This window comes from Chiloscyllium plagiosum, unplaced genomic scaffold, assembly GCF_037043375.1.
Source record: "Chiloscyllium plagiosum isolate Xiang-an unplaced genomic scaffold, Cpla_swu_hap1 HiC_scaffold_19, whole genome shotgun sequence".
NCBI classification, from domain to species: domain Eukaryota; kingdom Metazoa; phylum Chordata; class Chondrichthyes; order Orectolobiformes; family Hemiscylliidae; genus Chiloscyllium; species Chiloscyllium plagiosum.
In genome coordinates, this window is record NW_028270157.1 from 61,585,100 (window position 1) to 61,597,183 (window position 12,084).

Genomic DNA, 12,084 nt, shown 5'->3' on the forward strand with positions numbered 1-12,084 from the left:
CAAGATCTGGACATTATCCAGGCTTGGGCGGACAAGTGAAGTAACCCTTGTGCCATGTAAATGCCAGGCAATGACTATCTCCAATAAAAGACAATCTAATCACTGTCCCTTGACATTCAATGGTGTTATCATGACTGAATCCCCATTATCAAAATCCTTGGGGTTATAATTGACCAGAAATTCAACTGGATTCGCCACATAAATACAGTGGCTGCAAGAGGAGGGTAGAAACTAGGAATACTGTGGCCTATCTAGCCTTAAACATCCAAACCTGTCTATCGTTTGCAAGGCACAAGTCAGGAGTGTGATGAATACTCCCGACTTGCCTGGATGGGTGCAGCTCCAATAGCACTTGAAACTTGACATCATCCAGGACAAAGCAACCTGCATCCACTCTGTACACCACTGACATTCAGTAGCAGCAGTGTGTCGTACGTACAAGATGCCCTGCAGGAATTCACCAACTATCTTTTAGACAGCACCTCCCCAGTCCACGACCAGTTCCATCTCATAGGACAAGATTAACAGCTATCTGGGAACACTACCACCTGCAAGTTCTCCAAACCACTGAATACCTTGTCTTGGAACTATATCTCCATTCCTTCCCTATCACTAGGTTAAAATCCTGGAATTCTGTCACTATGGGCATTCTTGGTCAATGTATTACATGAAGACTGAACAGTTTAAGATTCATGACTATCTTCTCAAAGGCAACTATGGATGGGCAATAAATGCTGGCCAGTCAGTGATGCTCACACCCCATGAGTGAATTTAAAAAAAAACTTCTGTCTTGGTTGATAATGGACAGGTTTTGGGGACAAAAAAGGAGAATTATTCAGTACAGGATTCCGAGCCTCGGACTTACTCTTGTAGCCATGGTATTTATGTGGCTATTCCAGTTCCATTTCTTGTCAACTATAATTTTCACAGAATAGGAAGAAATGTACTTGAAAAGCCAGTGGAACTAATAAGTATCGAGTACTGGAACTCAAATTAACATAGGAAAACAAGAGAAAAAGTAATAGTATTAAAGGCTAACAGATCCCAAGGAGTTGGTTTCTGCCCCAGAACATTAAATGAAGTGGTGAAGTTGCAGGGACCGTAGTCATAATCTTTCAAAGCTCTCTTGATTTGGAGATTCTCTTAGATTTAAAAAATGTAAATATAATTATTATTTAAGAATGGTGAAAGAGAAGCTGTTGACCTACTTGGGAGATTGGTAAGGCGGTGGCATGAAATAGAATTGATAGATATGTACTTGAATTGGAAAGAGTTGTCTCATGATTAATTACTTGTGTAATAGAATTGCCGTGTATCTAAGTTTGCTGATGATAGAGATTGATGACCAAGTATGTAGTGTAAATGGATACATGATATTATAAAGAGAAATTGATAGCTTAATTAAGTGGAAATAGCCATGACAGGTTCACCAGAATGTTACCAAGGCTCCATAAATTATGAGGAGCTATTAGAAAAATTCGATGTTCGACTAAAGCAGGTTAAGCAGAAATTTGTTTGAGGATTGTATAATTTTGAGAATAGATTGAATTGTTAATTAACCACTTTTACAATCAAGAAGGGTGATAGGAATGTGGAATTCTCCGACAAAAATCAATAAATAATTTGAATCTGAGAATTTTGTTAGTCATGGCTATTGAAGGAGTCAAAGCTTGCACATGACATTAGGATGTAGATTAGCATGAATTTGCTGAATTGCAGAACAGGCTGACTGGCCGAAGAACTTACTTTTATTCTACAGTTGCTAACAATTGAATAAATCGAATCCGATATTACCAAATTTTATATACTGATAACATAGTCAATATTATATCAAAATAGTGGGTTAATTCTGCCACTTGTTAAACAATTGATGTGACTGCACATCAAATACTATACCCTAACTTTGCTTGCTGCAGCACAGAAAGAACTTTGCAGCTGTTGAAGGAATATGCAAGAAAGTATTCAGAATGCTTCAGGTTATTTGGGGTAGAAAGGGAGCAGGTATTGAATTGTGAAGAGGTTATGAAATTGGGAGTAAGGCTCCTAATGAAAGAGAGAATATGAACCATGATGTGCATTTCATTTTTTTTCTGGAGTCGTAGCACACATCAATTGTGTTTAAAGGGAGATAAATTCAAAACTTCATAGACGAAACACATTTCAGTGAGCAAGTGGTAAATCTATCAGGGATTAGTGTCTTGTAAATCAACCATTTTTAATATTTGTTTCAAAATCAACTGCAAAAATGCTCTGAATGTGGTCTCATAAATGATTTAATGAGTGTCATTAATACTGCACTCTGAGCTCAATATTAACCTTTCCTAACATATTCCAACATTTAATTGCTTTATTCGCTGCCACAGAGCAATGTTACAATACCTTCTAAATTATCCGCTTGGGCAAGGTTTCAAAAACTCTCTGCTGTCAATGAGAATCAAACCCCACTCCAAAGCTATGACAAGAGTAGCAGTCAGTAAGCTGATTTTTCCAATCATTAGATTCTGTCTCTCATTTTGGCTGATCCATCTCATCCAGTCACAGGTTGTGCTCTCACTCTTGCTGCTGTTCCAGAAAGTAATTCTACGACTGAAGGAACTTGTGATTGAAGGAGCTGGAGCAGTTTATTTGTCTGATTGGGCTACAGCCATGCAGGAATCTTTCCCCTGCATTGCCATCAATTATAGGATGTTCCCTGAGAGGCAGAGAAGAAAAATGGGAACATGAAAAAGAAGGTAACCCGACAGTAATAAGGTACAAATAGACCTGGGGGAGCGATCACTTAGTCTTGTACCAGTTGTTGTCCACAGCTCGAGCTACTTTAAAACAAAAAGTAGGTGTCTAACCTGGTCCTCTTCTCTTCTCTCAATTCATTAAGACATCTAGTCATAGATTTATACAACATGGAAATACCCTTCAGTCCAATGCTGACCAAGATTCTCAAACTAATCTAATCCTACTTGCCTACATTTTGGCCCACATACATCTAAACCTTTTCCTATTCATACACCTATCCAAATATATATTTTTAATTTTGTAACTGTACCTGCATTTGCCACTTCATCTGGCAGTTCATTCCACATACGAATCACCCTCTGTGAAAAAGTTGTCCCTCAGGTCCCTTTTAAATCTTTCTCCTCCCACCTTTAAAAAAAAAATGCCCTCTAGTTTTGAACTCTCCCACCCTCGGGAAAAGACCTTTGCTATTCACCTTATTTATGCCTCTCATTATTTTATAAATCTCTATAAGGTCATCCTTCAATCTCCCACACTCCAGTGAATAATTTTCCAGCCTCTTCACCACCCATCCCACCTCCAACTCTCTTTTTTAAGCCAGCATCCTTCTGCATACACCCTTGAGAGGATGCTCCTAAGTCAGTCTTACAGTCATATATCATGGAAGTAGACCCTTCAGTCCAACTCGTCCAAGCTGACCATAATCCCAAACTAAACTAGTCCCACCTCCCTGTGCTTTTTCTCTTATAATTCATTAAACCACTGATAAGTGATCTGTTAACAGCGGACAGGGATGTTAATCAAGGTAAGTTTTGTGTTAGTACATAAGCAGTAACAGCTTGGGTTTAGAGTTAGCTTGAGAACCGCTAGGGATGAGCAATAAATGCTAGTCCAGCCAGTGATGTCTCATGGCAAAACATTTAAATTTTTTTTCCCTTGTTTCAGTCATAAACTGTAATTTGAATAGTGAAAGCCACAAATATGGTTTTATAACTAGCTATTCTAATCTTTTAAGTGAATCCAAGCTACTGGTAATGTGTTTCAAAGCATTATTGTCACATGTATGCTGGAGTAGTATATGGTTGCATTGTTTGACGCTTTTTTGTTAGGATCATAAAATCTTTTATAATCTCCAATTACTTGTTAATTTAGTTGAGAGGATAACAAAATTAGATAGTTTTATGATAAAACTCTGTCAGTTCTGCTCTTTGATCTGAATTGGATATATCCTGATTTGTTTCAATTCAGAGTTCAGTAAAAGTGGAAAGATGGTCCAACTTGAATAATTTATCAGTAACTATCCAGAGCTTTTTCTCGTTCTTGTGGAAACTGTTCCCTGTCCAATTCTACTTTCAATCCTGCAAGTGCTATTGACCCAAAAAACACTGCTGAAGGTTAATTAACCTTGCTTCCAAGTGTATGAGTGTTATATCTGCACAGATGTGTGGACTTAAATATTTATCTTCCATAGTTGTATGGCTACTGGCATCAGATTAAAAAATTTTTATTTTTCCATTTTTTTTTCTTCCATAGTTGTCTGTGGAAAGAGGAATTTCGGATTTTAAAAAAATGAGTGGTGGATTGGCACCAAGCAAAAGCACAGTATATGTATCCAACTTGCCATTTTCACTGACGAATAGTGATCTGCACAAGGTAAGCTTACTTATAACAGTCATATAAGTTCTGGGGTATCAAAATAAATGCTTAATTTGTAAACTGTACTTTTAAGTATGTGAAGCTTAAGGCTGCCTTAATTCATTTTCAGTTCATTCCATGCAAAAATGATCCCAGGAATGATCTTGGTTTTTGTCCCAGCTGAGATTTTTAAGAGCAATGGGTAAGCAAGAACATTTGTAGATTTTTGTACCCTCAGGATGCACTTCAGCCAATTGTATGCATACAGCATAGGTGCAGATGTGGACTATTCAGCCTCTTAAACCTGCTCCATCATTCAGTAAGATGATGGCTGATATATTTGTACTTCAAATTCCACATTTCTGTTATCCTTGATTCCCCTCCAAGTGAGAAACCATCTAACTCTTTCTTCAAATTTTCCAGTGACCCCAGCTTTCTCTGCCATTTGAGAAAAAAAACTCAAGTCTCTCAACCCTTAAAGAGAGAACAATTCTCCTGAACTCTGTTCAAAATGGGCAACTTCTTAACTTTAAAGCAGTAGCTTGTAGTTCTAGTCTGACCCACAAAAGGAAATATCCTTTCCATGTCCATTTTAGGACATTTATAGTTACTTTGCAAGTGAGTATAGCAAAGAAACGAAGGTTACCTCAGAATACAACGGGATCTTGATCAGTTGGGCCAATGGGCTGAGGAGTTTAGTTTTAGATAAATGTGAATTACTGCATTTTGGAAAGGCAAATCAGGGCTGGACTTATACACTGAATGGTAAAGTCCTGGGGAATATTGCTGAATGAAGAGACCTTGAAATGGACGTTCACAGTTCCTTAAAAGTGGAGTCACAGGCTGATAGGATAGTGAAGAAGGCATTTGGTATGCTTTCCTTTATTGGTCAGATCATTGAGTATAGGAGTTGGGAGGTCATGTTGCGGCTGTGCGGACATTGGTTCGGCCACTTTTGGATATTGTGTGCAATTCTGGTCTCCCTGCTATAGGAAAGATGTTGTGAAACTTGAAAAGATTCAGAAAAGATTTACAAGAGGATGTTGCCAGTGTTGGATGGTTTGAGCTATAGGGAGAGGCTGAATAGGCTAGGCCTGTTTTCCCTGAAGCATCGGAAGCTGAGGTGTGACCTTTTATATAAAATAATGAGGGGAATGGATAGGGTAAATAGACAAGGTCTTTCCCCCTCCCCACCCAGGATTGGTGGGGGGAGTCCAGAACTCGAGGGCATAGGTTTAAGGTGAGATGGAAAAGATTTAAAAGGGACCTAAATGACAACTTTTTCACGCAAAAGATGGTGTGTGTATGGACTGAGCTGCTAGTGGAGGCTAGTACAATTACAACATTTTGGAGATAGTGAGGACTGCAGATGCTGCAAAGTCAGGGTCCTTTATTTACAAATAACATTGAAAAGGCATCTGGATGCGTAAATGAATAGGAAGGGTTTATAGAGGGACATGGGCCAAGTGCTGGCAAATGGGACTAGATTAATTTAGGGTATCTGGCTGGCATGGAAGAGTTGGACTGAAAGGTCTGTTTCCATGCTGTACATCTCTGTCACTCTGACCCAGAAAAGAAAACGAGAATAGAGAAAGGAGTACGGGGCGGCACAGTGGCTCAGTGGTTAGCACTGCTGCCTGATAGTGCCAGGCACCCAGGTTCGGTGTCTGTGTGGAGTTCGCGCATTCTCCCCATGTCTGTGTGGGTTTCCTCCCACAATCCAAAGTTGTGCAGATTAACTAGATTGGCCATGCTAAATTGCCTGTAGTGTTAGGTACATTAGTCAGGGGAAATTTAGAGAAATAAGGGAATGGATCTGGGTGGGTTACTCTTCGTAGGGTCAGTGTAGACTTGCTAGGCCGAAGGGCCTGTTTCCACACTGTAGGGATTCTAAGTTCCAAAAATGACCAAATCGTGTATTCTTTTGTATTGGTTGAGTGAGATATGTTGGTTAGGACACCAAGAGATTCTTGTGCATGAGAATTAGTAGATTTGACCGTGATGCGCCTTCCAGTGAGTTGTGACCCATTGTGTACTGGTTGATGTGAATTTGGTCATTTTAAGTAAAATAATTTTCAGTGACAGGCTCCTCTGTATGGTAACTCTTTTGAAGGAATAAACCCTTCAGGAAAATAAGGAAAGGAGTGTGTGAATAATATGTGTTCTCTGCTTTTGTTGTTCTGGATAGGGAGAAGCAGCTTGACCTTCTTCACGTTATCTAGCACATGATCCTGAAAAGAACAATTTTATTGCCGTCTTACAGTACTTTAGGTATACTCACTGAAGAACGGCAGCAATTCAAGAAGGCAGCTCACCTCTGCTATCTCAAAATGATTTAAGAACGAACAGTAATGCCTATATTTCATGAACAAATAAAGTCAGTCTATTGTTAGGAACATGCCAAATTTATATCATTACTCCTCATAATTATGTCTCCTCAATCCTGCTGTACCCTCAGTAGCTGCAAATCCCTCTTTTGTACTGCAGTGATCAGAACTGTAAACGTATTCTCCAATTGATCTCATAAATTATTTAATAGTGTCATTAATAGCTTCACTCTTTGAGCCCCATATTAACCTTTCTTAATATATGCCAACATTTAATTTGCTTTATTCAGTGCCACAGAGTAGTGTAATGATACCTTCTCATTGTTAATCAAGACAACCGGAGTTTTGTTTTACAGGGAAATAGTTTTCTTTCCCTTCAGTTGATAGTTCTTCCTGGATTGTCTGTATCTACATGAGGTCTTGTACATGGAATTTCATTTGCCATCTACTTGTCCAATTCCCAAGTGTGTGCTGATTGTGCTGTAACATAGTTTAAAATTGATCACTTTCATTAGTTTAGTATTAGCTTCCCAATCAAAAGAGCAATGCATCATGTATGTCTTATTACCTACAACTGTCCAGTGGAGTCATCATCACGGACACCGAAGATATACCATTGAAACATTTGGGGTTAAATGTCAACAACTTGGGTTGTGCAGATGACACAATACCTATGGCAGAGTCAGAAGAAGCAGTACAGGAAATTAAAGTGAATATGGCAAATAGATTAACAATGGTGACAAGCAGATGTCTAATCCTGGAGGTGAAAGTTGAAGTAAATGGACATGTCCTGAAATGTGGCAAAAAGTTTATATACCTTGGTTAGTACGGTTGATAGAACTTACGATGTGAGTGGTTAGATGAAGAGTAGAGAAAAGAGATTTTATCACACCGGAGAACGCATTAACATCAAAGAAACTGAGCTTGAATCTTGGGAAAATAATACTGAGGATCTGTTTTTTGATATGTTTGTTGTATACCTTCGCAGACCTGGAAACAAGCCGAGGCTGTAGGTAGGCTGAATGCATTTGAGAGGTGGACACCGAGGAGAATGTTCTGCCTGTCCAAGAAAGGCTATTGAGTTGATGTTGGAAAGGATTGGAGAAAAGAGAATCCATGTAAAACATTACAAGTGAAAGACAGATATTTTGGTCATACCACTGGAGGAACATAATCCATTATTTGAACGAAAGATCGATAGAACATGTAGGAGAGGGAAGTAAAGGAGAAAATGGATATTCGGTCAACTGTTTCCAGTCTATTAAATGTGGCACAGGACACAGGTGTACATACATAGAGTCTTCTCATAAGAAGACATTAACAAAAGCACCCAATCTTTGTATCATTTTCAAAATTATCACTGCGCTTTGATTAATTGTACCCAAGAATGGCATGTAATGATAGGGAAGTGACTAGAATTCATTATCTAGGACAATGGGGATGTGCAAAAATTGCTGGTTCAGCCAATGACACACATCCAATGAATGAATGAATAAATGAATTAATTATTACAAAAAACAAGTTGAAACTGGCACATTCTTAGACTCAGTTAGCTGGTAGTTTGGAGACATGAAAGAGTGATAGGTCGAAGTTGGTTGATTTGAGAACTCTGAATCTTGAACTTGCTGTCTTCAACATGGGCACGCTGAGTATTGGTGTTGTAAGTCAATACCTTAAAACAAATGACCCTTGACTTTTATTTTTATTTGAAAGGAAAGCACTTTTCAAATGGGCATTTCTGCACCGTTATTGTAATGATTGTCAGAGTAACAGGCCTTTCTTGGAGGACGGGGATGAGGAAAAAATATTCAATAAATAAGACATTGTTTTCAGTGGAATATATTTTTATGCTAATATCAGGAAACGGATTGGACCATGATGTCGTCATAAACTAGGTCATTTGGTTCTTGATGGAATTGCCTGAATGATTTGTGAAATGCTTAAGTATTGACAAGTATAAATTTAAATTTATATTCCTATTATAATTTGTTTCTCTGGAAACACAATCTTCAAATTCACTGTGATTGTAGCATGTTGTGTCTTGGTGTTCATGTACTGTTACTCTTTTTGTTACAAAGTTGTGAAGTCTGGATCTCTGCTTTCGATTTTCAAGTTGTCTGGCAAAAGATTTAGTTTTTGAATTGAATTTATTGTCACGTGTACTGAGGCACAGTGAAAAACTTTGCTATGCGAGCAATACAGGCAGATCAGAGTTAAGTAGCATAGATAAGTAAATAATAGGTACACAGCGGCAAAAACAAAAACACAGGTACAGGTGAATGTTCAGAGTTTGAGAGTCCATTCAGTATTCTAACACAAGAGGGTAGAAACTGTTTTGAAACCTGCTGGTGCATGTGTTCAGACTTCTGAACCTTCTCCCTGATGGTAGAGCTGTAGAAAATTGTTGGAAAATGCTGGAAAACTGCACTTGTTAACTATCCTTCATTGCCCTGAGAAGGTAATGGTGTGCCAGCTTCTTAAATTCCTAAAGTCTTTCTTTCTGGTGTCCTAACACTCATGTATTGTCAAGTCGGGCATTTCATGATGGCCATGGAGCAACAATGGAAGTATTGTGAAATATTTGACCGAGTCAGGATGTGCTTGACGTGATGCAAGTCTCTCAGTAAAGGTAACGGTCTCTGCTGTTAACAGTATTGTCTCTTTTATGATTATACTAGTCAAATAAAAACTGCAGATGTTGGAATCCAAGGTAGACAAGCAGGAAGCTGGAAAAACACAGCAAGCTGTACAGCACCCTGAAGAAGGATTACATCCAAAACATTGACTTCTCCACCTCCTGATGCTGCCTGGCTTGCTGTGTTCTTCATGCCTCCTTCTTGTCTACCTTGGAAAATGGTAAAGGCCACAGGGGAAGGAAGTGATGTCAGAGTAAACAGAGAATTCCTGCTATGTATGCTGCACATAGAAGTAGTATGCAATGAAGTGAGTTGAGTGAGGGGGCAAGCACATTAAGTAAGCAGTTTAGTGTTGGATAATGAGTACTTTCTTGTGTTGCTGCAACAAAGTCTTTCCACCACATCTTGTAAATGGAGACACCTTTTTCAACAACAAAGATGCATTTAGAGTTATAGAGATGTACAGAATGGAAACAGACCCTTCAGTCCAACCCGTCCATGCCGACCATATATCCCAACCCAATCTAGTCCCACCTGCCAGCACCCAGCCCATATCCCTCCAAACCCTTCCTATTCATATACCCATCCAAATGCCTCTTAAATGTTGCAATTGTACCAGTCTCCACCACTTCCTCTGGCAGCTCATTCCATAAACGTACCGCCCTCTGCGTGAAAAAGTTGCCCCTTCGGTGTCTCTTATATCTTTCCCCTCTCACCCTAAACCTATGCCCTCTAGTTCTGGACTCCCCGACCCCAGGAAAAAGACTTTGTCTATTTACTCTATTCATGCCCCTCATAATTTTGTAAACCTCTATAAGGTCACCACTCAGCCTCCGACACTCCAGGGAAAACAGCCCAAGCCTGTTCAGCCTCTCCCTAAAGCTCAAATCCTCCAACCCTGGCAACATCCTTGTAAATCTTTTCTGAACCCTTTTATGTAGCACCTTTGCATAAAATGTGGTTATTGAGTGGAAGTAATGTTCTCTACTATGTCAAACTAAGTTGAGCTGTTGTGCAAAATGTAGTGGTGAGACAGCATCAACTGGTTCATCATTGGAGCAGTTGTGAAGCTGAAAGCTTGAGACAATACCAAATGTTTCCACTCCTGATCTTTACGATGGAGAAAAATAATTACGAATCAGCTGAGGGTATTTCTGCTGACAGCATTTCACTTGAATATCAGTAGTATCTTAGAGCTGATAATTGATCTTAACAACTCCAGCTATCTTTGTGTCTGTGTAACTCCAACTAATCAGGATTTTCCCATAAACCCTGTTCTTTTTTCTGAGATTTCTTGGTGCTTCACTTAATGCTCTTTTGATGTTGACTAAAGCTACTTTTGTTTCTTGGACAATCAGCTCTTGTATCGATGCACTTGTGTAATGAATGTTCTAATATGTTAAAGCAATAAATAAGTACATGTTGATTTGGCTGGATTAGGCTGTGGCGAGGCCTGAAAGATTCTGACAGATTCTGAGCAGGGCAGATTACTGATGGGTAACTTCTATCTGTTCAAGACTTAGTCCATCAATTTTTCAGATAAGCTGCAAAATCTGAAGGGCAGACCAGCCATTGATATTTTATTTCTCTAGTACTGACTGGGAATAGTTGAATCTTGATCCCCTGCCCGTTCGTCAAGAGGAACTCTATGTAGTGTGGAGGACATTAAGGAAAATATTTTAGAAACTAGAAAGGTTTGTGAGAGTCGCTGGTTGCACTTCAGTGTGTTAAGCGGTGCTGCATTTAATCTTCTTTTCATGGGCGCATGATTGGCACAGTGGTTAGCACTGCTGCCTCGCAACGCCAGAGACCCGGGTACAATTCCCGCCTCGGGCAACTGTCTGTGTGGAGTTTGCACATTCTCTCATGTCTGCATGGGTTTCCTCCGGGTGCTCCAGTTTCCTCCCACAGTCCGTAAATGTGCAGGTTAGGTGAATTGGCCATGCTAAATTGCCCGTAGTGTTAGGTGCAGGGGTAAATGTAGGGGAATGGATCTGGGTGGGTTGCTCTTCGGAGGGTCAGTGTGGACTTGTTGGGCCAAAGTGCCTGTTTCCATACTGTAAGTAATCTAATCTAAATTAACATACAAACTTGTAAATTTCTAAACTTGGGAGAGGTTGGGTTTGCAGCATTGGTTGGCGGGGTGGGGGGATGGGGGGGAAGGTAGTGGTAAGAATGAACTACAATTCAATAGGAATGCATTTACTGTTGAGCCAGAGGATTATGGATGTGTGTGAATGATGTTTGAATATTTGAAAATTCTTTATTCACACCTCCTTTCCTGAAATTTAATTCAATGATGCCAACGATATTGGATACAATGTTCATCGTTGGTAAGTTACTGAGCAGACACAACAGTTCATTATATTTTAAAATGTAGGTGTATATTGCACACCAGCAATAATTATTTCTAATTCGTCTTTATTAATTTTCTAATAGAGATTTGACTAGTCATGTGTCTTATTTTTGTTCTTCATTTATCCAACTTTCATTTGACAATGTTTTTCTTTCAGATTTTTTCCAAGTATGGCACAGTGGTCAAGTAAGTAAAACATAAGAATTTCTAATGACATAAATTGTGTTGCAAATTTCTGGTATTGATGGAATGAAAAAGTATTTTTTGTTTTGATTTTTAAAAAACAAATTACCTAACATTTTCAATGTCATATGAGTTAAAATAGCAAAGCAAAGCTAATTAGAGCAATATTGATGCAACCTGATTGAAATATTATAAACCTTGTGTTGGCATTTGG

The 12,084-nt window shown here is 39.0% G+C and overlaps 1 protein-coding gene across 1 annotated transcript in view; it reads left to right on the forward strand.

Annotated features, from left to right (window-relative positions):
• Positions 1-12,084, forward strand: part of zcrb1 (zinc finger CCHC-type and RNA binding motif 1) — a 43,348-nt gene that overhangs the window by 17,814 nt on the left and 13,450 nt on the right. The window contains exons 2-3 of the mRNA XM_043709072.2: positions 4,267-4,386; positions 11,845-11,873. Coding sequence (XP_043565007.1) covers positions 4,303-4,386; positions 11,845-11,873 — 113 coding nt within the window. The 5' untranslated portion in view covers positions 4,267-4,302. The remainder of the gene's footprint in view (positions 1-4,266; positions 4,387-11,844; positions 11,874-12,084) is intronic.